Below are 27,733 nucleotides of genomic sequence, written 5' to 3'. Positions count from 1 at the left end.
AGCTATGGCATAAAGAAACATAACTTTTCCAGTTGAAACAAGACCCAAAATTATGGCACTGATGCATTCAGACAGTTCGGCAAGAAGTGGTACTCGCACAGATTAGAATAGGGCATACCCATCTGACTTGCCTCCATCTACTCACAGGTGATGATCCTCTTCAGTGTTCACACTGCTCTGAACATCTAACAATCAAACATATTTTGATTGACTGTCCACACTATCAACCACATTGTAGTTCAATACTTTAAAATCTGGCTATCTTCAAGAACTGTTGACATTACATAATATCATTGGAGAGGAGGCAAATATTAAGGAACTTTTCTGCTTTTTAAAACAAATTGGATGTATAATATTTTATGAATAGGTTTCAGAACTGAAGTGAAATTGAACTGCTTCATTCTTAATTATTTTCTGATATTCCTACGAATAGGTACACTATAGCCATAGCAGCTAATATGCGCGCGCACACACACACACACACACACACACACACACACACACACACACACACACACACACACACACGGTACTTCCGTAGCCAGGTGGGCAGGAGCAGGAGCAGCATGTAGCAGACGCTTCTTGATTAGACCGAGGTATCGAGCCCGTGCCCACCAAATACGGAGGATGTGGAAAGGTCGGAATGACCACCACATATCCCCGGAGCAGTATGGCCTTAGTTGCTAATACTCCTAAAAACCAAATAACAAACGAAAAAACAACACACATACCTTAACACAGCCCATGTATTTACTTGTTCCATGATGACTCCCAGCAGCTCTTGAAGTACCCAGCAACTTGCTCTCTAGGCTCCTGCTCATTACATTAGAAGCAGTGCAAGAATCACTTTCTCCTTTGCCTGCGATTACAGTTAATGTTCTATTCTGTGAATCCACCCCCCCAATCTAGCAGTTTTCCCACCCGCTTAACACTGCCTCAATAGCATCAGCAAATATTCTTGCACCCTTTTTATTTAAGTGTATCTCATCCCTGCAGAAGCAGTCTCTCCATTCAAACACAGACCACACTGAAAAAAATTCTCATCATATACTCCATCCTATCATGTCTGGGCAGAATTGCAGACACTTTCAAATTTGAGCCTAAGTCGTAAAATTTTTCCAGCATTGAGATGTCCTTGTTAAGTAAATCTTCAGATCTCTTACTCTTAATTTCATTAGTGCCAATGTGTACAATATTTATGGACTTAGTATACAAAATGCTATTTGTTGTGAATTTGTAAAGATGGTTCACCCCATCACATGATCAAGCAGCTTTCAGTGGTAATTCCAGTAATACTGCTGAAATTTCCAGGTTTTCTCTTAGATATCACTAAAAGAAAACTGTTTCTCATAATAATGTAAGTGATTTAATGGACACTTGTTTTTACAGAAAGTTATTTTTGAAATTCATAATATAGGATGAGCTATTATTACATTATTGCTAATAATATAAGTGATTTAATGGACATTAGTTTTTACAGAAATTTATTATTTTTGAAATTTGTAATATAGAATGAGCTATTATTGCATTTGTTATTTATATTGTCATTTTTCTGATTATTTTGCTAGGCACTCAGAGAGTGATATCGTTTTTGCGGCAAATGGTTGAGCATGGTGGCTTCTACCGAACAAGTGATCAGGCTTGGGTGCGATTAGAAAGAATTCAGTTTGTTGGAGCTTGTAATCCACCTACCGATCCTGGTCGTAAGCCCTTATCACATAGGTAATATATATATATATATATATATTTTTTTTTTTTAATTTTATTATTATTTTTTTTAATTTCCACTAACATTATAATCAGATTTTCCTTCATGCTTCTCTTGTGGATTAGTAAATCTTTAAAAAATTATCATCCTCACGATATAAATTATTTGCAGATCAGCTCTGTAGAAATTGAGATTTATGTAGATTGATGACAATTTTGTTTTTTACTGCTCTTTTGTTCATTTGAATTAAGAGTTAAGAAAAAATCCTGAAAAGTTGGAAAAACCTTCAAAAAGAAGATGAGTAAAAAAAAAAGCAAACAGTTCATTCGTTTATTTATTTATTATTATATTTATAATAAATAGCATTAGATTTAGTAGAGGCATACGATGCAAGAAAGCAAGCTTATATAGCGTCACCCAAAAAAAAAAAAAAAAAACCATCTTCCCATTTTGCCCACTCATTCACTCCAATTGTTTGTCTACTTCTGCAATGAACTTATTTAAGTTGCAGACCTCCACTACAGCAAATGGAAGTTTGTTCCAACTGTCAACCACCTGCTGGCTACAGGAGAATTTCTGTACATATATTGTACAATTGTCTTTCCTCAATTTGAATTTATGCCCTCAGGTGAGTAATCTGAGCAAGTGTAGAATCCCATTAGCATTGAGCTTGCTCAATCCATTCAAGGCCTTATATACCTCAATTAGATCACTTCATAAGTACCTAGTTTCCAGAATCTGCAATTTGCATAATTTAAACCTTGGTAATACCAACCCTTTGTTCCGCTCACCATTCCCATTACTCTTCTCTGTATGTGTTTCCAGCAGCACTCCACCTTCCTAAAATGAGGCCTCCAGACCTGTATACAGTACTTAAGGTGTGGCCTGGCCATTGCCTTATACAAGGGGAAAATCACCACCCTTATACCTGCTAGCAAAATTCCTGTATAACTTTGACAAGACACCAGGAGCTACTCTTGCAAACCATCTGCACTTCTGAGAAAAGTTAAATATATGACCGCAATTACCCCCAGGTCCTTTTCATTCTCCCCTACCCTGAGTGTAGTATCATTCAGTTGATACGTTACTTTGGGGTTACTGCTACCCATAGGCAGTACTTTACATTTGTCAATGTTAAACTTCAGTTGCCACCTCTTGGCCCATCTGCTCAACTTTTCTAGATCCTTTTGCATTAGCATACTCTGTGATGAGCTAGAGTGGGCTCGCAAGAGCCCATTTTATTTTAATTTTTTGAAAATTTGTGAGTCCATTGTTGAAACAATCATTTATTTTACAAATGAAATCCTGAATCCAATTATTGACTTTCCAGAGCCGAAACTACGGTGGGGTGATCGGGGCCCCATATCCAGCATTTTAATGGCTCAGAAAATCAGTTATGTATTTTAAGATTGCTTCATTTTTTATTTATTTACATTCGGACCTCTGATTAACCAACTTCTTTATAGTGAATTTTTTAAAATTCCTCTTAGTAATTACATTTAAAACGGTTTTCGTTGAATGAAGAAAATTTCTTTTGTAATGAATGGATTAGGAAAAACAATTTTGTATGCATTGTTCTCACCTCTGGCCTTTATGGAATTAAAGTTCAAATTAAGGGTGAAAGGGATTACCATTTCACAATGTTAGTGGTGTCCGTAAAACCTCTGCAGTCACATACCAAGAATTGCGGTAGTCAATATGCTTTCCATACCCAGTTAGAAGATTTAGAAGATTCTGACACGGATAATAGCCCCTTGTCAACCTGTGTTGTGGTTCTCATTTACTCCCACAAACGGGCATATGTTTTTCAAAGAAGTGAGTGATCCACGCCTTCCAGTAAATTTCTCCATCTATGTTTACATTGTCACAGTAGCTGAATATCCGAATGATTCCAACATTTTGCATAGTATTCAAAGAACTAGTGAAACTACGAAGATGAAATGTTGGCAGATTTTGAAACTTCGTCAAAGCTTTCGCCGACCGGGCTAGCCGAGTGGGTAAAGTACCTGCCCGGCAACCCAAAGGTCGCGGGTTCGATTCCCGCCTCGGGCTTGGATCAAAGTACTGCAAAAACCTTGGGAGGTGCAATATGGCCACAGCAGCCGATGCGCCAACAACTACCAAATCAAAAAAAAAAAAAAAAAAAAATCAAAGCTTTCACTGTGTAGAAAATGTTCTAAACTTTATGGAATACATGCAATAATTAAAAAAAAGAAACTGTATGCATATCAGAAATCTCCAAAAAACCAGCGTGAATTAAAGACTATTGCCAAAGAACCTAATCTGGAAACTATAAAGATCGGTCATGTGTTCGGGCCACGATGTAGCTTGCGGACAGCGATTGCACGTTGGAGGAATTATCTCGCTTTGTGGAAAAATTTTGAATGAGAAGTTAAATATTCTGGTTTATTAAATTGGCTTTTAATCTGGAATTTCGTAACCATTTAGCACTAATGATCGACATCCTGCAGGATGTCTATTACCTTTCAGAAGCTTTACAGATTCACTCTGATGAAAGAAGATAAATGAATTTTTTGAACTATCAATGCTATTGCTAATTTCAAAAATTCTGAAGGAAATTATGAAGCTAAAATTGAGAGCATGTTGAAGTGGAAAGAATTTGAAGGAATCAAATTCGAAGTAAGAACACATTTAAAAAATTACCTCATGACAAGTTATTAATAAATGCATTGTTTTATCTTTAAAGGATAAGTTATTATAAATTAATATGAATTATAAATTAAATAAAGAAAATAATGATACAATTGAAATAAATTTTAAACATATGCTACCGGAAATCATGGAATATGAAAGAACTTTCGTCTCAGTGGCAAGACGGTGAAAACCGAATAAGAAATTTTTTTCTGATAAAATATGAAATAAAAATTAATGATTTTAGAGATTTTGTCAAAGTTTATCTTTAAAATCGAGTGAAATTCCCTTTTCAAATAAGAAAGCCAGAAATATCTTTGAAACCATTGCGATTAGCACTGCTGAAGCTGAGCGAGCTTTCAGCGTAATGAATAATATTGAGTGAATGAATGAATGAATAATGTTGACAATTAAACACATTGCAGATTATGATCCATCCATCTAAATGGAAAAGCATTGCTTCAGTTTAATCTGGATCCTTAAGTCAAATCATTGCTCTGTAATCATTGCTCAACTATTGAGCAAATCAGAAGATCAACAACAAATATAAAGAAGTGAATTGTATATCACAATTTTTAGAATGAAATTTTCTTGAATATTTGTGTAATTTTTTTTTCATGTCATCTATGATTTTTGTGTACTTTTTCTAGAAAGTTTGTTTTTTATGTAATATTTGTTTTTATATTGTAGAATGTTTTGGGATATGGGAAATATTTCATATTATTTTTTATTCTCAATATTAAAATTTTATCATGAAAAAATGTATCCATTACATATTACGTTCTTAGCGTTTTTTCACCAACCTTTCATGGAGTAAAATAAAATTAAAATAAAATAAAACAAACCAAATCTTGATAACTATATTTACAATAACCTGTATTTACAAAATTAATATACGTATTACAATATTAAAAGTATTAAAACACAAGATTAAAATGCATTAAAATATACTAAGTTAAAAGCGATAAAATCCCGTAGCTTTCAAAGGCTCCAGCCTTCTTCTTCAGCAGTACTCTCTATTATTCAGTACACCTTTAAATATATCAGCAGGGTAATGGTAGGCATCACATGTTTCCATTCTCACGTGTTCCGCTCTCTTGCATTGTGGAACCGGAAGTGGCTCGAACGGAAGTCGTACGGAACCGTTCATCCTTTTTTAGGATAATAGTCTCTAAAAGGGGGTGAATCCGTACACCCCTATCCCTATTAATGTTGGTTGTAGAGCTGATCCGCAAACTCTCGAGGCGCCTCCGTAGCCAGGTGGGAAGGAGCAGCAGTGCGTAGCACACGCTTCTTGATTAGACCGGGGTTCGAGCCCGTCACCACCAAATACGGAGGATGCGGAAAGGTCAGGGAATGACCACCGCACCGGAGCAATATGGCCTTAGTTGCTAATGCTCCTAAAAACCAAACAACAACAACAGCAAACTCTCGAGCCACTTACGGTCCCAGAACCTATGCGCCCGATCGGTGATAGTGGCATCGTCTGGGGAGATCTGGTGCTGCTTCTCCCAAAAATGTTCGGCCACGGCGGACTTGTCATATTCCGCATTTCTTATTGCTTTTTTGTGTTCCCCCAGACGATCTTTGAGACGACGTTTTGTCTCCCCTACATAACATTCCCCGCAATCCGGGCATCTAATATTATATACGACCCCACTAGCATCCTCTTTTTGAATGGGGTCCTTAACTTGAGACACAACTGTGCGCGGTCTTCGTCCCGGAAGCTGCACACAGCGTGTCTGATATTTTCTTAATACTCTAGTTATATAATCCGTCAAGCCCGGATAATAGGGAATGTATGCAGTAGATACTGGTATAAAAGATTCATCTCTCCTCTGATTTTCATTAATAAATTTATCTATAATCCTCTGGGGGTAACCACATTTAGTAAGATCCGCCGTGACACGTTCATACTCTGCTTTCCTATCATCGGAGTTACTGCAATGTGATTTCGCTCTATTAATTAGCGTTCCAAAGATTGTCTGGGGGAACACAAAAAAGCAATAAGAAATGTGGAATATGACAAGTCCACCGTGGCCGAACATTTTTGGGAGAAGCAGCACCAGATCTCCCCAGACGATGCCACTATCACCGATCGGGCGCATAGGTTCTGGGACCGTAAGTGGCTCGAGAGTTTGCGGATCAGCTCTACAACCAACATTAATAGGGATAGGGGTGTACGGATTCACCCCCTTTTAGAGACTATTATCCTAAAAAAGGATGAACGGTTCCGTACGACTTCCGTTCGAGCCACTTCCGGTTCCACAATGCAAGAGAGCGGAACACGTGAGAATGGAAACATGTGATGCCTACCATTACCCTGCTGATATATTTAAAGGTGTACTGAATAATAGAGAGTACTGCTGAAGAAGAAGGCTGGAGCCTTTGAAAGCTACGGGATTTTATCGCTTTTAACTTGGTATATTTTAATGCATTTTAATCTTGTGTTTTAATACTTTTAATATTGTAATACGTATATTAATTTTGTAAATACAGGTTATTGTAAATATAGTTATCAAGATTTGGTTTGTTTTATTTTATTTTAATTTTATTTTACTCCATTGAAAGGTTGGTGAAAAAACGCTAAGAACGTAATATGAATGTACCCAACCTCAGAGGCCTATTTGAGGATGTATCCATTATATTTCCCTAATTGTTCAAAAAACGACGAATAAAAAATTTCCGCTTCTGCTGATCATGCACAACTTTTTTACGAAGATGAAACATCCTTCGCATTTCTTTTAGTTATTTTGATTTGTATGTATTGATTACGAAATAAGAGCTTTTTTATTCTAAATATTTTATTGATCATTCACAAATTTACATAATTTCTGGAAGATAAGATACAATAGATTTATGATAACTAAAGTAAGAGATATATACTTGCAATTGCAACATATCTAAATATCTCTGGAAAACAGCGTCGATTGAAGTACCAATCTTTGTAGTTGAAGCGACATACAAAGCTGTTAAGGGCCCTAACAATGGAATGTAATGAAAATGCAAGACGAAAAAAATAAATTGTTGACAAATATTTGTATTGTCGCAGTCATATGATAAATACTTGTATTGCTGCAATCATACTTACTGCAGTAGTAACTGCAGGATGTATGATTGTGATGTCATACAAAAAAGTCATTTAGAATATAAAATATTCACAAGTTAGAACTCAACACACTATTGTATCCAGTTATCACATAAGGGGAGGCATGACGACCAGGTTTTTAAGCTTTTTTTTTTTAGATAAACCTAGGAATGTTTTATACATTCACTGAAAGCATGGTTAAGGGGGTAATAAGGCCCATCTCTCCACCCCCTGAATCCATTCCTGATTTGATATCATACCAGTCACAAAAATGCATCACTCGCTCTAATCACACTACTAGTAGTGTGAACGTGGGAAACTCCTCTGGTGGAATCCGTGGATGACGTCACTTCTGTGACTGATCAGATTTACTGGGTAGAAATTCGGAAAAACTACGAGCCCATTGTTAAAATATTCACAGCTCACTACTGAGCATACTATCATTATTTTTATTAACAACCCTGCCAACCTTCATATCATCTACAAACGTAGATATTAACCGTGATATACCTACATCAATATCATTGGTTTGATAAATACCGAAAACAACAATGGGCCCAACACCAAACCCTCGGGTGACTCACCTAATAACATTAGTCCATGAAGAGCAGTGTCCACTGATAATAACTGTCTTCTCCCACTCAACCATCATTTTATCCATTGTAGCAAATTGCACATAATGCCATACTGCCCCAATTTGTACAATAGTCTACCATGTGCCACAGTATCAAAAGCTTTCCTAAAATCCAATTTTGTGATATCAAAATTATTCTTTGCATCCAGTTTGTTTGCGACTACGTAATAATATCCAATAAAATTTGTCGGACAAGACTTCCCCCGAATAAACCCATGCTGTATCTGAACTATAACTGCAGTCTTGTCTAAATGATCCTGTATTGCTTCCTTAACCAGTGACTCCATTATTTTCCTTTGAACAGAAGTTAGACTCAGTATGCTTTTAACCTTAATCTCTTTTCACTAAGTGGTACCACTGTTAGTATTAGTAATGCCAACATGGTGCAAGGAAGCCTGAGGCTTATGCTGCACTAGCCAAAAAAATAATAATAAATAAAATTTTTTAAAAAATAATAAAATTAAATAAAATAAATAATTATTAAATAATAATAAGAGAAAAGAAAATAGACAACCTATGCATTTCCTGCCTCCTGTAGGTAACTATCCATCTGCCCTTTGAATTTCCCCAAGCTGTCAGCCACTAACATCAATGCAGGTATCTTATTCTGGTAATTTATAACTATCTGGCAAAATAAAACTTTCTGCAATCCCATCTAAATATCTCTTCCCATAAATTTAATGTATGGTCCCTAGTTCTAGAATCCTATGCAACTCACATATTCAAAATATTTTCTCATAAGGACATCCTTTTGCAGATCTCACCAGGCAAGTCGGCCGTCTCTGGACCCTTTCAAGAAGCTCGGTCTTTTTATTTATTTTTTTTTTTTAAATGTGGTCAAGTAGAGTATTCCAAGTGTTGTCTAACAATAGCATTATATTTCCAGCTCCTGTCCCCATCAGGAAAGACTGAAACCTGAAAAATTAAAAACAGCCCTTCCAATTTTTGTACATCCATCAGGATATTATCTAACCGTTCGGAAGATATAGATATTACCTTAGTGAAATAATGGAGAGATTCTAGTTCACTTGTTGAGTCTGCTTTTTAAATATTGCTTTTTTTATTTTCTCATGAAAGAAGTGAGTGCATTCTTGGACCTCCTTGTGGAAACAGCATCGGGCCAGTGTTGGTTCTTTCATGCAAATATGATATCATACCAGTGGACCCTTTACATGAATTAACCATTACAGTAACCTCTCATGATACCCTTAATATGTTATGAATGATTTCAGAGTGAGGCATCTTTGTGTCTGAAGCGGAGATCTGCTCTGAACTGTTAGACCATTAGCATTAGCATTAGTAGAGGCATATGATGCAAGAAAGCAAGCTTATTCAGCATCAGCCAAAAAAAAAAAAAAAACACACACACACACACACACACCACTCCCATTTCACCCCTCCGTTCGTTCGAAATACCTGTCCAGTTGAGCTTTAAATTTGAGTAACAGCTTTTAAATGCTTCTCAATACATGAGGGTTGGACATTGTTGTCTTTATCTTTAATGTACCAAGACCTCTGACATTTATCAAAACAGCATATACTTATATAGCACATACCCTTGAGCTGCTTTAAATGTTAAAAGTATTTCATTCTAACAATGTTAACCTCCAGTTCTAGCTTAGAAATTGAGGTCATTGAACTGCCTTTATCGCTCTGCTGAATTCAGCTGTTTTTGCAATATGCATATAAAATTAAATCGCTTTGTGGCTGCCCTAAATGTATGGCTATATTTCAATTACCTTGGGTAAAACTTCCAGTACTTTCCTTTCAATCCCCAAGAAAGGAAAGTACTGGAAAGAGCTCTTTACTTTATAATTGTAATAAAAGCATTCTATTTGTTTTGTGTGTTATCTTTGACCATGTGGACATGCATTGATCACTGTTCATCAAGTTGAGTTTCTAGATATCCTGTAATACATATTATGACACAAACTATCTCCACTACTGTTGATAGTTATCTTTTGCTAATGACTTCAGAATTTCAGGTCATTCTCTAAAGTCTTTCATAGCAAGTCAGCTCTTGGGTCCAGTAATAATGGATGTTTCCGGGATCCGGAAAAGTTGCCTTCCGCATTTCGCTCCGACACATTTCGCCCCCAGTAGATAATGAATAGGCTATAGAAATGCAAATAATACACCTAATTTTTTTATTAATTCTAATTTATTTTGTTTTAATAGAATGAATGAATCAATCAAAGGTAAAGGTAATCAAATCAAAGGTAATCAATCATAGAATAAATGCACATTATTATTGTTTAAAACTCGAAGTTGCATGCAATGCCTCTAAGGTAATCAATCACATTACGATTTTGAAAATCTTGGACTATTTTGATTGTAGCAGAAATTGCAGCATACTTCTTGTTTCTTTGATTGCCTGAATCGCCAGCAATTAGTTATGTAATTTCGAAATTGTGCAGCCCTTGTTGTTTCTTTAAAGAGTCAATGAATCGGTAAATATTTGGGAATAAAGTAGCACAAGTTTCCTGAAATCCCCTGTGCCACCCCTCCACGCCGTTGTTGATACGTTGCTGATCATTCAGTGTTCGTGTGTAAACATTCCACAATTTTATGACAAAAATGGGTAATTGCTGGCCTCTCCTTTGTCTTCTTCCAATATATATATCTTCAAAATAGTTTACAATCACCATAGCTTCAACGGGGAAGTCATCAGCCTCAACTAAATCTTCAAATGCTTGAATAACATTAGGAGGAGGAATAAATGCCAATGCCTGTATCATTCGGATCCAACGAGCAAATTCATGGTCTTGTTCGTATCAAGCTTTTAAACCTTCATTCTGTACCTTTCGCCAAATGCTTTGGGAAAGATGAAAAAAACAACCGGTATTTACAATACCAGGAAATTCTTTTTGGAAGGCTTGCATGGCACTTTGTTCAAAATCTGTATTAGTCACTGGGGTTGGAGACCTGGGTGTAGATTTTTAACTTCTTGAAGCAACTTGACATATGTGGCACCTATGTGTTTTGTTTGGAAGAAGCGTGTAGACCACTGGAATAACTGCATTGAATTGAACCACATGAATTGTATAAAGCTGCTGGAAATGCGTGGGTACTGTGTTAAAAGTTCCATCAGAAAACCACTCCTGGCTACGCGCCAATAACTGAAGATTGTTACTAGTGGTAAAAATAAGCATGCGACCCAGGAGCACTTCGTCCTGAGAATCATACATTAAAAACTGTTGTACATTGCCATCGATAATAATTTCTTGATAATTTTGTGGAATTACTAGGTCCTGGAGATTGCTCGATAAAGCAGGAGTACCATCGTTGCATTGAACATGACGTATGGTTTGTTTAAGTGAATCCTTTTTAGGAAGTAATGCCGTGACATTGGCATGAGACTCTGTAATAACTGATGCAACAATTTGCTGTGGCCATTCGTTTGTGGTTGTTGCATGTTGCCGTATTTGACCAATCAATTGCATTGCTTCCAACCTTGCAGCTTGAGTTGCATGGTTATGTTTAGTTACGACTTTCACAACTGGCCCTTCCAAACCCTCTGTCCAAACACACCCTTTGCAGGTGGAACATTTTTCACAAACCCAGATTCCATGTTGTTCATCTAGACTTTTCTTTGAAAACACGTAAATGTGGTTGTCATCATCTACCAATTTTCTTTTGCCTCTTATTGATGGAACACTTTTTGCCAATTTACACACAGGATTAATCAATCAAGATGCAAAAATAATATGCAGATATACTGTATTGCACTGCCTACGACGCTCAGCTTTTTCACACGATGCACCACTGATAATGAGGCGGCCACAGAGTGGACACTCTCATAGACGACAATGGCAATTCCAGCTACATGTTAAAATCGCATAGGCAGTGGAGGCCCCACTTTCAGAACATAGAAACAGTCTGGAACATTGTGAAGTTAGCAATGTTCCTGGTGTATTTTTTAAAGTTTTGTTATTGCGTTAAATAATATATCAATTCACAGATTATTAGTATAATTTTCATAGTTTATTGTTACTCCAATCCAAAAATAGCAGCACTAAGAACGGTGGACGATTAGCAAACCATAACATAAGTAAAGGTTTCGGCAATAATATGCAACTGGTTATAGAGGCTGTGTGGTAACATGAAATGCAGCTGTTTTCTCTTTCCACGATTCGAATCCCATGTTTTACCCCTACCCTGGTATTTTCTTTTTTCCCCCTACTTATACTTTCAATTCATTTCTCTGGTTAAATATGGAAATTTACTTGTTTTCACCTAAATAAAATTATTTAATTATTAATAAAGTTTAATATTTTTATAAGTCATAGCCAAACATCCATAATGTTTGGATGTTTCGTCCTTCTCCATCCTTAGGAGAAAGAGGTTAAGATGCCATTTGCAATAGACATTAATAAATACAGATTTTTTTTTAATTTACACTACTGGGTGTAAATAATCAGGTGGCTAATTATAGTAGGTTTCGGTACAATTCTGTGAGTGCAATGAGACCAGTACACCTATCTCACTCTATTGAAACCTTTTTATTTTCACTCACCTCAATCCATGTAATTTCATGTAAACACCTCATGTGTTTACATGAAATTCTGTATTTATTAATGTTTATTGCAAATGGCACACATCACTGTCGTCTTAATATCCTTCTAGGCTGCATTTTAGGCAATGTCTGGCCATTATATTTTTAAATATTACTTTTTTGACCTTAACTCCATAAATTTACATTTTTGTCATTTCGACTGATCTCAACTGTTGTTTTAGGTTTCAATGTAATGAATGAATTGAACTGCTTTTAACTTCGGTTCTAATTTTTATTTAATTCTTTTCCTTTATTTATTGTTTTATGTCTGGCATCCTATGAACACTGCATCATTTCCCTGCTAACCAGAGCCACTAATAATAATTTTTTTTTTATGCACTTCACAGAAATACAAAGAATCTGGAAAGAATGAAAACTTTGGAAGACAATTCTCTGTGACTAAATTTTACCCTTTTTTTTTGCTGAGTTATTTTGTTTAACAAAAGGAATTTAGCATTCTTTCATTTAGATCATTATTTTAGTTAGCATTACAATAACTAAAAAAAAAAAAAAACCACTATATAATTGAAATTCTTTTTATTTATGGATTTTTTTTCATTTCCTACAAAAGATACTTGAATTATGTGTAGTCCAATGTAAATTGAATTAGTAATATCTTCACATGAAATGTCCTGTAATATATATAAAAAGTGCATGTGATTGAATTCATAAAAATAACTCTTTCACTTTGTCAGTGAGACTGGCTGACTTGACTTGATTTCAGAAACAGTAAAGATGTTATGACATATTTCATGAAGTCTTTTTTTATGGAATAATTTAATTATTTCATAAACTATTACTATTCACTATTACAATTTACTATTCATATAAATTAGTGTAATAAGTTATGAATTAGTTACTAATTAGCTATTTAGTATTTTTTTTTTAAAAAACGTTTCCAGGTTCTATAAATTCTGAAAAATTATCTTAAATGTTCTTTCGGAAATCGGTACAAGCGAACTCCAGATTTTTCTCACACGAAACACATTTCTGTGCATGACAGCAGATAATTATAATAATAGAAAAATAAATACACAAATAATTATAACAATAGTAAAAAAAGACTACTTAAAACAAAATTTCTACGTTTAACGAACACTAGAAATCGAGACACAGAAGCAACCACGTGTTAGCAACTTAGCGTTGGGCATGTGCATTATTACTCATTGAGTTTTGATGGCCACAGATCACCACGTTAGTTTCATGTTCTGAAAGTGAGGCCGCTGGGATGAATTGAGCAAGAGTCCACTCTGTATCTTACTTCTCTGTAGAGGCGTCAAAAACAGCAAACACACATTGTTGACTGCGCCACGAAATGTGAGGAGAGCCAGATGCAGGAACTTTTATTGTTTGAATTTAGACAAATCAGAACAAGATTCTCTTGTTACTGAAAAGACTCCTATAAGATTAGTCACTGTTCCCTCCCCATGTCCGTCACTAACCACGTGACTATCGCCCTCGTGGTCGAGTATTTTTCCATTGTGAAAGGATTAACAGTTCCAGTTAATCCTTTCAGAATGGAAAGAGAACCCTGAAGACATACAAAAGGGGAGAAATTAGTTTAAAAGCTACATGACAATTTGTACATGAATGTAATTTTGAAAATTTGTTCGGGAAAAGTTGCAGTTATTGGAAGTTCAGTTCGAGTAATCGAAGAGTTTAACATGGAATCTCCACTAAAGGGACTGGGACTTCAATAAAAATTCAAGTTATCGAGAGTTGACTGTACAGTATTTACATTTCTGTAGCCCACTCATTATCTACTAAGGTGAAATGCGGGTGGGGGGGATATTAAACTAACCTTTCTAGAATATGACAGATAGGAGTTGTCTGAAGAACATGAGTATCCTCAGGGTATTCATTTTCTTCATAAGATTCTTTGCTTTCTTATGGGCGCAATGAACTGTACTCTAATCCAGTTATGACTGGTTTGTGTCATTTGACTGAAGGAATCTTAGTTGGTTGTATGACTGAAGGAATCTTAGTATTGTGGTAGTTAAATCTAGTTCAGTACTGCTTTCAGAATAGCATCATTTTGCATAGTGAGCATCACTACTTTGTAGCTTTTGATATATTCCAATGTATAAATCAGCCTTTGGAACTCAAAAGCTAAAAATTTATCTTCACTTGTTTTGACATTGAGTATGATATTTTAAGCACGAATTAAAGGCAAGTGCTTTTAAAGTGCCTGAAAAATAAAAGCAAATTACCTAAAAAATTTATATAAATAAAATTAAATGAAAATATATAAATGGTACTTGATGCTGTAGGTCCTAAGATTTTAACTACATATCAAGGGCCGGCAGCCAAATCCAAGGAAACACAGCAATAAGCAAGGCCTCTGTTTCTGTTATGATGTATATGTGGCAAGCAGGAAAACTGAACAAACGTATACATAATAGCCAACCCGACAGAGACCAAAAAAAAAATAATAAATAAAAAACAAAACTAAAATAATAAGTAAAATGAAAATTAAGCTAAAATTAAAACCAATTGATTCCAGTTAAAGAAATAATTGATGAATAGCAAACAGCCTTGTCTGATTTTGACAGAGAAAGCAAAATATCAGGATGAAAGAATTAATTATGGTAGCTGGGCATTTCTATTACTAGCAGTGTCCCGGATCCATAATTCATTATTATATATTATTTATTATTATTTTATATATTTTTTTTCATTCTTTTTTTAGATATTCCGTTTTAATAACAAATTAAGCAAAATTATAGGACGAATTGAAAAGACAATTAGAGAGAAGGTAACTGTAAAGCAAAAAATTAAGTAAAAATTATTAAATTAAAACAAGGGGTGATAGCCTGCATCAGATATAGGTGGGTAATTTTGGTTATAGGTCCCAAAAAAAGGTAGAGCAAATATAAAATTCAAATCTAAATTTCATATTTTTTTTCTATATTTGCTTCTATTATATTTTTTATATTTGCTCTCCCCCCCCCCTTTAATATATATATTTTTATTAAAAGTAGAGTTAAAACTATTAAGTTAACTGTTAGATCCCATTCAAAATGTTGGAAACAGTACAGCTAGGCCTCGCATAACGCAATATTCAGTTAACGCTATTTGAAAAATGATACCACTTTTCACTTTATACGATGCAAATTTCCAGTTAATGCAATCTTTTTTTTTTTTTATACAATAGTTGAAAAAGATTTGAATCGCACATTAAGCTTACCGCGAGTTGTACGGTCAATAAACAAACGTTTGCCTGCTGCCCACCTCGGTGTGTTCCATCAACCATCGGAAGAAGACGTGTTTGTCTTCTTCAATTCAGACTTGCGTTTAAAAATTAAGTTTTAAATGAGCAGATGAAAATGTTACCGCGAAGGAGATAACGGTAAAAGAATTAGATGAAATCTTTTGTATCGCATAGAACCTCAAACAAAAGGTTTGATGTTCCATGTGATATTTATTTCGCCAGGGCCCAGAGAAGATTGTTGTCGGCTATTGGAAATTGATTGATGAAAAGAGAAAGTCAACACTGTTCAAATATTTCCACAACAGTAATTTCTTCATTGTGTATTTTATGTCAGAGGTTCCCAAAGTTTCTCGGTTCAAGGTGCCTTTAATGTCTCAGTAATTTTTTCAAGGCGCACCCAGACCAAAAGAAATACCTAACAGTTTCGTTTAGTAGTTAGGTCCAAACAACTTAATAAGAAATGCTGAAACGGGGAACTACCTTGAGCTAGTAGTTCACGCGGTGTCCAACAGATGTCGAGTATCGCTGTGTTTCCCTCGAAAATTTAAAATATTCTGTGGCGCACAGTTTAAGAACTGCTATTTTACGCAATAAACATTTAATTCCATAATTATTTTCATTATCTTTTACATTATATACAGTTAAAAAGTTATTTAAAAGATATTTTAAAAATTCTTTATGGACATTCTAGAAGGTCAAGGACCAATTATAATTTTTCCTATTGGTTATTATATTCGATTAACACGTTTGTGCGATGCGCTCGCGGGACGAATTATTCACGTTAATCGAGGCCCGCCTGTAGTTTGCCATAGTAACACTTATGGTGGTATTTGAAATATTTTCATTCTAATCAGGGCAAGGGTTTTCAGGCATTTAGTATTGGCTATAAAATGTCAACTTTTTTATAACATTTCCAGTTTTTTTTTTTTTTTTTTATTTTTATTTTACCATATTCTTGAAGTGATTGTGTGTGCATGTGTATAGGAATGCCACAATACACACATATGAAAATGAATTTAATCCAAAATTATTAGTAAATGAACCTCACCGGTAGCAAAGTTGATATAATCAGCATCCTCCCCACACCAGATAGAAAATGCTAGATTCAAATTCCATCAGTGACATGAGCAAGTTTTATGGGCTTCTTTCACAACATGGCTGAGTTGGTTGGTGTCAGTTGAGGGTTGCATGTTTCTTTTTTCCAAACTTTTAGTTTTTTGATGTGAAAACATCTTTGGCGGCACTTACTAAGTTTTTTGGATTGAAATAAAATTGATTGATAACAAATATGTGAAATGGAAATGACACAAATTACATCACTTCCTAAATGATGCTAACTCAGCCAGTAACATTGATTCAGTAGAGTAAGTAGTGGAAGTGAACATAATTTTACGTTGTTCATAACTTTCATTCTAGCTGTTCGATTCTAAAAATTAACTGTTTTGATTTTCAAAGATGTTTTCACTTAAAATAAAATATTTCACGCATGCAAGGCAGCACATGTGTTTTTTTTAATCCAGCAAATGACCACAGAATACATGCAATTGATGTGTACAATATATTGTCTCCACTTAGTTGCTTTTCCACTTAAACACACACAATTGGAAAAGAGAAAAACAAGTTTTATGCGGTTAACTAAAACGCATCTAATCAGCTGCTACACAGAATGCTAAAATATTGTTTTGCCAACTGAATGTGATTCAGATTTCACAAAAAGGAAGAACTGTTTTCTGTTACATGTAATCATTGTGTTGCTATGTACATTTCTTTGCCTTCTGCAATTAGCTGCTGATTGAATGTTAAGATGTTAATTACATAGCTCCCCTTTTCTCATTTGCTCTTATGCTTTATAAAAATATCGTAGTTTCACAGGTTTTATTATTACATCCTAAGTTATTTTACTTATAATCATAAATCTTTTCTAGGTTTTTACGTCATGTTCCAGTGGTATATGTTGACTACCCAGGTGAAACATCACTTAAACAAATTTATGGCACTTTCAACCGTGCAATGTTGCGTCTTATTCCATCCTTGAAGCCATATGCTGAGCCCTTGACAGCTGCAATGGTAGAATTTTACCTCATGTCTCAGGTTAGTTACTTTTTTAAAATTTTTAAACAGTTTCAGTAGGAGATCACATTACCTGTTAATTTGTGTGATTCAGCTATCATATATAAGAGAGTAATAAAAATATTGGTTTGTTTTTAACTGAAGGAAAGATTTACCCAAGACATGCAACCACATTATGTGTACAGCCCTCGAGAATTAACAAGATGGGTAAGAGGCATATGTGAAGCTATACGTCCAGTGGAAACACTTTCTGTCGAAGGGCTTGTTCGTTTGTGGGCTCATGAAGGATTACGTTTGTTTCAAGATAGGTAAGTGTAAAGGCAACATTATTTCCTTTCTTAAAGTAGCAAGGAAATATGTTATGAGAGAGAGAGAATGAATGTAAATACTGATTATAGAATTGATTCAATTGTGATATTTTATATTGGAAAAAGCTTGTATGAGGTGCCTCTGTAGCCAGGTGGGCAGGAGCGTCAGTGCGTAGCACACGCTTCTTGATTAGACCGCGGTTCCAGCCCGTGACCACCAAATACGGAGGATGGGGAAAGGTCAGGGAATGACCACCGCATTATCCCCAGAGCAATATGGCCTTAGTTGCTAATGCTCTTAAAAACCAAATGACACACACAGCTTGTATGATATTAATAATATAGGCATTCAAGATGAATGCCTATATGAATGAATTTACAATGAATTTATTGTATGGCAAATTCCTTTCCTGAGGTTTGTAGAAGAAAGGCTGAATAGAATAGAAAGTAAACAAAGGTTAATTATTAAACTTACATAAATTCACATCAAATACAAACACTTGTTTTGTATTTGCTTGGACCTGATACAAAAGAGCTAATGCCAGTGGCCCTCTGTTTGCTTAGACAATGTCTCAAATTTACCCTCATCTCCTCTTGCCATTGAAGGAATTTGTAGTTATGGAAGGAATGGGGGGTGTGGTACTGCATAGATTAGAAAAACCTATTTGGCCTAGTTTCAAGTTACAGAAGAAAGCAAACCAGGTGTGTTGTGTATGGGAAGTGGGAGGCTGCTGTATGCGTATGGATGGAGAATGAACCAGGCTTCCTCAAACTCCATCAACACACACACACACACACACACACACACACACACACACACACACACACACACACACACACACACACACACAAAGGTTCAGGATTTGATTTACCAGATTCACTGTTACTGTGGTAAACAACAACATATTAGATATTTATATGGTAGATTATACAGCACACTACTTTTCCTACAGCTTATAGGAACTACAGTGGGGAAAGGTGCTGCTTTCCATTTGCTCTACAAGGACCATGCTCTCTTCTGGCTAGAAATCTTTCAGATAGCAAAAAGTGACTGCCAAAGAGCACGTATAAGTCTGGTTCATCCAGCACAGCTCAGACTCTAACATTAAAAACATCGACTGCTGTAATGAAGAGATCCTAGGAAAGTTGGGATACTGTTCAGTCAAGTAACAGCCAACCAGATAGCCACTGATATTAGCCCTTCCTGTTCAGGTCCAAGAAGTTCCCAGTGAATACTGAATAGGCTTTCAAGGCAAGCCTTTCTTTGTGGTTAGTGGTGGGGAGGCAGAAATGACTCTTGTGCTCTCCTGGGTGATAAGCTTATTTATTATTTTGCTGTTCCTGTAAATTGACTATGGAGATAGATGTTATTCTTCCATTTAAAATGGTGAGAGCATGCTTGAAATATGTAAAGGTATGTAAGCTACAATAGCAAGTTAACTCATGGACATTGTGAGCAATTAACATAAGACTGTTCTTTGAAGTTCATCTTCTGTTTTGTGTGCGCGCATGCAGAGCTTCCCTGGGTGATAAGCTTATTTATTATTTTGCTGTTCCTGTAAAATTACTATGGAGATGGATGTGTCATTCTTCCATACCTTTACATGCTTGAAATATGTAAAGGTATGGAAGCTACAATAGCAACTTAACTCGTGGGCACTGTGAGAAATTAACAGAAGACTGTTTTATGAAGTTCTCTCACTCTCTCTCTCTCTCTCTCTCTCTCTCTCTCTCTCTCTCTCTCTCTCTCTCTCTCTCTCTCTCTCTCTCTGTGTGTGTGTGTTGAGGGTGAGGTGAACAAGGCTCTTTCTCAGTTTAAAAACTGAAAGGGGATGCCAAAAGAAAGATTAAATATTTGCCAAGTTGCCGTGATTAACAGTAGGGTGCAATTTTTCATTCTTGCCTCGGGTACTGAAATGGCTCAGCATGGCCCTATGCATGTAGAACCTTAAATAAATTGCATTTTAAAGTGGCAGGGACAGTTTGTTAATGTTCAAGATGGAATTGGCAGTTTTTCCAGTGAGCGGGGAAAATACTAGTCTTATGTGTGTCTGGTGTTAGTAGACTAATTATACACTAATGCATAATTAGTCTATTAATAATGCATTACCTTTCCAGTGCAATGTTAACTGTTATGTTGTAGTAGTAGTAGTAATTGAGGCATGTGATGCAAGAAAGCAAGCGAATGAGCTTATGTAGCATCAGCCCGGAAAAAAAAAAATAATAATAAAAAAATTCACATATCCATTCCCTCTAAAAATTTGTCCAGTTCTGCCTTGAATTGATATAACCTATCAACTTCCACAATTACAGATGAAGTTTGTTCCAGCGATTGACCACCTGCTCGCTAAAGGCAAATTTCTGCACATCTATTCTACAACTGTCTTTCTTCAATTTGAATTTGTCCACTCAGGTTCATAATCTGAGCAAGCAGAAGAATCCCTTCAGAATTCAGCGAACTCAACCTATTCAAGGCCTTATTCAGATCATCTCGCAGGTGCCTAGTCTCCAGCCGCTACAATTTGCAGAACTTAAGCCTTTCTTCGTAAGAGGACTCCCATGCCAATCTTGTTGCCTCTCTCTCTCTGTACACACTCAAGCAACTCTAAAAGTTGCTTGAGTTCCTAAAATGAGACCTCCAGACCTGTACACAGTACTCAAGGTGTGGCCTGACCATTGCCTTATACAAAGGGATAATGAGATCCTTATCCATGCTGACAAATAACTTTATCTGTATTCTTAAAAATCCATTACAACTAATAAAAGAAACCATTAATAAAGTCAATAATAGTATTAGTAGCCCTGACAACATTATTAACCATTTGAATAAGATACAGAGACCTCATATTGCCCTTCCATACCATCAACAATATGCTAGATGGCTTCAACAGATTTTTAAGAATACAGATATCAAGTTAATATTTAGAAATTAGGTTCTAAATTAAATTCATATAGGACAACATATGAGTATACAACGTATATAATAACATTATATATTTTTGATTAGATGTCAATCAGATTGTCAAGCATGTTACATTGGTAGTACAACAGCTAAATTTGGGACTTCAAAATTTCTAACACACATGCCTACTACCACTTTAATAGCTTCAAATCTAATTTATTGGGTACAGAATTAACACATGTTCAATCTTGTGATCATAACCCACGCATTGATTCGGCTATTAAAGTAGTTAAACTGAATTCTAGTTATAAAATATAAAATTCTTCAAAATGAGGCTTTCGTCATTGAGCAGTTTAAGTGCCACACATCGTTCAACATATTAAACATGAAAGTTCCAATCAACTTCTCTCCTATTTGGAATTTAGCACGTATAAGGCTTTCACATGCAATGAAATGCATTTCAGGTACTTAACCAGTATATAACATACTTCGCGTGTTCTTCTCTTTCCACCAAAGCCAACTGAGGACTGTTTCCAAATTCGCTTGTTCTCGGCTATTAGCTTTTATCTCGTTTTAATTTTTAATACATGAATTTAATAAGACAATTATAGAATGGAATGTGCACTTTCCTTTCTTAGGCAAATTTTAACATGTTTTAAAGCTCATAATTTTTAAATTTTTTAAAATTCTTAATTACACTAAGTTAAGAATATCTACTAATCAGAATTTAAAGGTTTTATAACTACTATATACCTGTTATAAGTTTCATCAATCCAAGTGGATTACTATGAGGTGAGTGCTGAAAATTAAGCTATGCTATACTTATGATCTAAAACTAGACAGCATAAAATGTATCATTGTAATTATGAATCTATTAGATAGTGTAGTATTGATAATTAATTAAATTTATTAATTCCAATATCATGCCCCAGACCAGCAGCAAAGCAACTGGCACAGAGTATTAGGAGTGCTGTGACTCAGGGGAGAACCGAGGGGGGGGGGTCTATTCTCCATTGGATCACATGTGCAACTTGCAAAATGTTGCAGAACTTTCTGGAACTGGACATTATCTAGCCAAGGAGGATGTATTTGTGTGTGCTAGGTGCAGAGAATGTCAGGAAATTAGGTGCCAACTCATCATTCTGATGGGTGGTTATGAGAGTTTGGAGAGTCAGGTAGATGCTCTTGAAGGTATTAAAATGGGGACCCATTAAGCTCTAAGCTTCCCAACTCAATACCAGAGTTCACTCTTATCTATGCTAATTTTTGCATCAGGCAAAACTGTGGAAGTGATTGATTATATATATATATATATATATATATATATATATAATCAATATATATATATATATATATGTGTGTGTGTGTATATGTATATGGAAAATAGCTTAGTAAATTTGCTTTTCTCCCTCTGGTTTTTAATTTTTTTTATATGCAATTTTGTTTTCTCAATTTGTTTTGGCTATGTGGATTTAATATATGAATCTTTGAAAATTTTCATAAAGGTTTTTATACCTTCTGTTCCTTTCATCTGAGTAAATGAATGTGATATTTGAATAATTATCTCTTGTAGATTAGTGGAAGAGGAAGAGAGGCAGTGGACAGATGAAAATATAGATAGTGTGGCTTTAAAGCATTTCCCTAACATATGCAAGGAGACTGCACTGGGTAGACCAATTCTCTACAGCAACTGGTTATCGAAAGATTATGTTCCTGTTGATAGGGAAGAATTAAGAGATTATGTGAAAGCCAGGTTAAAGGTGACTTTTGCTGTGATCTTAACTCTTAATTAGTCATAAGAAAATGCAAATAATTTAGTCATAAGTCTAGCTCTATGCATTCAGGTACCTCTAGTTTGTGGCTGTTATTGAATGTTTTTTGTTTTTTTTATATTGGTTAGGAAGTAGTATATTTATAATTTTCATAGTAATTTTTTAAATTTTATAAATACAACTCTCAGTGTTGAAATAATAATTGCGTGTGTTACAAAAACACACCCAATTATTATTTTTATTTTACTTCATTTAATTTTAACTCTTTTTTTTTTTTTTTTTTTAGAAAATGCCAACAGTACTGACGTGGTAAAGATAAAATTTCAAGTGTTGAACTGCAATTTGTTTAAAAAAAAAAAATTAAAAAAAAATGCACCTAGTACTCACTTAGTAGTAATCCTCTTCTAAAGGCTAGTTTGATACGGGCAAACAATTTTTCTCATTTCATGGGAATATCAGGCCAAACTATTTAAATTTCTGTAAGCATGGGCTAGCATATATTCCAGCAAATCCAGTAGAAGCCTACTACTGATGAATTGAGCACAGACAAATAAGATTTTCATTTCACTGTTTCTTAATTGGGATAGTTATGGAAAAGCAGTCGAACTTGGAAATGATGAGATCACAGCTGTAATGAACAAAAAAGCCATAATGATTTTAATTTGTGTATTCCCATACAATCACTCGCTGTTGTAACGAGCATACTGCACATCCATGTAGTATGCTCGTTACAAATTTTGGTAACTATGCAAACATTCTTAATTGCTTGGATGGTTGAAAAAATGCAATGTTTAGACAAAAATGATAGGGGCAACTTAACTTTTATGACCACCTGCATCGGATTAGCAGTCAGATTATGACCTTGTCTTCCGGGGACAGGGGCTATGCAATAGTGCATTGCCATTCCTCTTGTAGCATTACCCTATTTACAGATTGTCTTTTATTCACTGAACCATAAATTTATTTTGGCACTTCTAAGAACTTTGTATGCACTTCAGGACTTCTAAGAACTTAGCATGCAGATCACTTTACTATCATTTTAAAATAAAATCAGTTAGAAACGAACCCTTCCTTTGGAAACTTGTCTACTAGGAAAAGAAAGTGTCTTTCGATTTGGAAAAAAATCAAATTTATTTGTGAGTTAGAACATGGTTAAAACATTTCTTTGTCCTCTTCAACAGTATCGACATTGTGGAAGAATAAACACACTTACCTATCGACACTGGAAAAGAATATAACCAGGGGAAGAAAAAAAAAGTTTAGAAAGTGTGTGCCTACAAACGTCAATGAAGCATTGCTTCAATGGTTCCTTACACAAAGAAGTGCTGGATTTTCGATAAATGGTCCAATCTTGAAGGATCAGGCAGAAAACTTTGCTAAACAATTTGGACACTATGATTTTGTATGTAACAAAGGTTGGCTGGATCGATTTAAAAACCAAATACAAGAATATTAATACAAATGATATGTAGGTATATACTATTATTAGTTTTCTTCACTGTAATAGTCCTTTTGTTTTTTTGAATCTATCTTTTTATAGTTATTGAGAATTAAAAACAAGTAGGAGGTCCATTTCAGTCGCCACTGATATTAGTGAGTAATGGTTATAATGTGAAAATTTTGTCGGTCCCTTGATGCTTGTTGTAAGCAAGTTTGACTGAATTACCATTTTCAAAGCTTGGAAAGAATTAATCTTCATAATGAATAGGATTTTCACAGCCTTGAAATGTACATAACATGCCTATGAAAGATGGGAGAAGTTTGGCTATGTCATATTTAGACCCACATGTTCTGAAAGGGATAAGATACTATGAGTAGTACAGTTCATTTATAAATTAAAAGTGAAACTCATTTAAAATCATATTCATATTTTCCCATTATATCCATTCTGTTAAGGTGCTGTCTTAAGAAATTAAGAATTGTTTCTTTCTGTTTCTTCATCTAAAACATCATATTGATGTTGGATAAATCTTTCTTGGATAATTTTAAGCTAAGAATATATTCTAATTTTTTTCAGTGACATTCAGTAACTCATGTAACCAGCTTGGAGCTGCTGACAGATGCCAGATTTTTCATACCTAGAAATGAGTTACATAATAGCGGTGCTGACATCTATATATATTTTTTTTATAATTTTTTTAATATATATATTTTTTATTTTAAACAGCAACCTTGTTGCATTGATATTACTATTTATTTTTTAATTTTTGCATTTGTTTTTGTAATCAGGATTTTTAATAATTAACTATAAAGCCCTCTACTACTGGCCGTGAAGGAAAGTGTCATCATTTGGCAATAAAGATTTATTTAAAATTATTATTAATTAAATTAATATAAACAATCACCATTTCAAACAAGATTTAGTGTGTACTGATGCTTCCTGTAGTCACTGTCATTCAGTCTACTTTTCTCCCTCTCATCACATCCTGAAACAGATCTGATCTACAATTTCACTATCAAACATTCAAACAGATGGTCACCTTCTGCTGGATCCCTTGTCATATCAGCTTCCTAGTGAATGAATGTGCAATCATACTGCTTAGCATCTCAACACTGAATCTACATTTTACCCAAAAGTGCCTTAAATGGCATGTACGAATCACTGGTCTTAACCGTGGCATATGCCAACCAATAAATTCCCGCAAAGTAAAAAAAAAAAAAAAATAGTTATGGACATCTAGTTTTAGGAGAAGCAGGTGAGAAGAGGTTCTTGCAAGACTGCGTCAGTCGTTCCCATCCAACTCATCCATATTTTCCTTATGGGAGAGAACTCTCATCAGTGTTATTTCTGACAATCCAAGCTATCAGTCAGATTTATCCTCATTGAATGTCCTCAACAGTCAAGTATCGGGAAATCCAGCTTTAGCTCTCAACCCAACTTTCAGGAACTTATCAACACAATATGGAAGATTTAGTCACAAGTAAATCATCTATTGGAATTTCTGCCAGTCGTCAACTACACTACACCTCAAGGATTGGAAAGAGGATTTGTGCATTTGGCCAGGAGACTGGTAGAAGTTTTTCGAATGCAATGCTGTTAACAAAAATAATAATTTCAGTGTAACAGTGTATTTATTGGTAGTATACAGAAATAGAGGAATTTACCTCAATACTTTTTTGTAGACTGCTTCACTATAACACTCTCCTAAATTCAGTCAGATGTTTCTCTTCCTTCCGGAGGAAAAGAAATTATTCAAAATTGGGTTGAATTATTTTATCTAATTTAAAAATTTAATATGCTGTGATCCTTTTAGTGGTTTTAATGAATTTTATATTAGACAAGATGTCTTCTTGACTCTCTGGGTTATGTGTGGTGGTTGGGTCGGGTGATCTTGACTATCGATCACGGATATGTCAGACCATTCATATGTCTGTGAGGGAAGGAAGCTATTGAGTAATAATTTTACGTCTGATTGAATTTAGGAGGGTGTTGTAGTGAAGCATTCTACAAAAAAGCATGAGGTAAATTCCTCTTTTTTCTGTATATTGTTATAAATATAGAACTCATTGAGCATTATAGCTCTGTTTTATTTATCCTAATTTATTGGGATAAATAAAACAGATTGGTCAGAATTATTGGGGGAAAAAAATTAAATGAGTCCTTTAAGTTTGAAATTCATTGGAATTTTTCTCTTTCTCAGTTTATTCATTTTCTCTTGGTTTTCTTGGGCATTGAAATTAAGAACAATTAAACTGGTTTATCTCAAAATAGTTATCACACGTTTTCCCTGAGTCAATACAAAACGTTTTTACTTAAAACTGAAAAAAAAAAAATAATAATAAATAATAATAATAAATAATAAAATAAATAACTATCTGTGATCCCTGTATACTTTCTGTGAACTTTGTGATATTTCAAATATCACTCTTGTGTTTGACCTCTCTCTAAGATGTGAAAACTTCATGGCATTCAGTTGACTCTAGCATCCAGACTTTTAAATTAAGTGAACGGACCCACTGCGTTATTTACTCTCCTTCCAAGTTAGCTATTACTTTTAAAGATTTTTCATCAGTTTACAGTTATCTGGAAAAATAAAACTCCTTTGAAATTTTCTAATGTTTACCACTGTTTTCTCTCTCACAGTTACCGTCAACAAAATATTTGAGCTTCACATATTACATTTTTTACTTTTTGTGTTTACACAAATTCATTTCTGTGATTGCATAGCAAACATAACTGATCAAATTGTATAGCTTCTGAATTGATAGAGTATAATTTCACATCACATACAGTCATAAGAAGGAACAGGTTAAGGAAAAAAAGAAGTGCAATTCTTTCTATGCAAGAAGAAAGAATTGCACATGGGTCTGTTCTCAGTGCCTTTTCGTATACTATCTCATAATCTCCTGTCATTCTCAAAACATACACTACATTGAACGCCAACTACAAATACCAATCAATTGCATACTGACATGGATGACACAAAATGGTTATAGGTTATCCAGCCAGAAATCTGTTGCCATTCACTTCTGTACTAGATGCAATATCCATTCACAATCCCGAGCTCCACTTGAATAACCATCCTCTTCCCATAGTTTATAACATTTGACTACTAGGATTATTTTTTGACAGTATGTTAAACTTCCAAAAGCACATTGAACATCTCTGGATTACTTGTCAAAAAAAACTGAACATACACATTCTTATCAGCCACAACATGGGGAGCAGATTGTTACAGCTTGCTTCATTTATACAGATCCATAATCAGATCACGCCTGGACTATGGTGCGCCTGTCTTCGATTCTGCTAGGGAGAGTGCTCTTTCTTGCCTCAACCCTATTCAACACTCATCTCTTAGAACAGCACTAGGTGCATTCAGAACATCTCCAGTG

At 34.9% G+C, this 27,733-nt stretch overlaps 1 protein-coding gene across 2 annotated transcripts in view; it reads left to right on the top strand.

Moving 5' to 3' along the window:
• Dhc64C (dynein heavy chain, cytoplasmic) overlaps positions 1–27,733 on the top strand; it is a 1,460,071-nt gene that overhangs the window by 701,549 nt on the left and 730,789 nt on the right. For both annotated transcript variants that reach the window (XM_090376486.1, XM_090376487.1), the window contains exons 48-51: positions 1,569–1,722; positions 17,774–17,939; positions 18,063–18,226; positions 22,702–22,888. In XM_090376486.1, coding sequence (XP_090232612.1) covers positions 1,569–1,722; positions 17,774–17,939; positions 18,063–18,226; positions 22,702–22,888 — 671 coding nt within the window. The remainder of the gene's footprint in view (positions 1–1,568; positions 1,723–17,773; positions 17,940–18,062; positions 18,227–22,701; positions 22,889–27,733) is intronic.

The sequence above is a fragment of the Mastigoproctus giganteus genome, chromosome 6, assembly GCF_048544385.1.
Source record: "Mastigoproctus giganteus isolate SK-2022 chromosome 6, ASM4854438v1, whole genome shotgun sequence".
Lineage (NCBI taxonomy): Eukaryota > Metazoa > Arthropoda > Arachnida > Uropygi > Thelyphonidae > Mastigoproctus > Mastigoproctus giganteus.
This window is presented reverse-complemented; position numbering and strand designations above follow the sequence as displayed.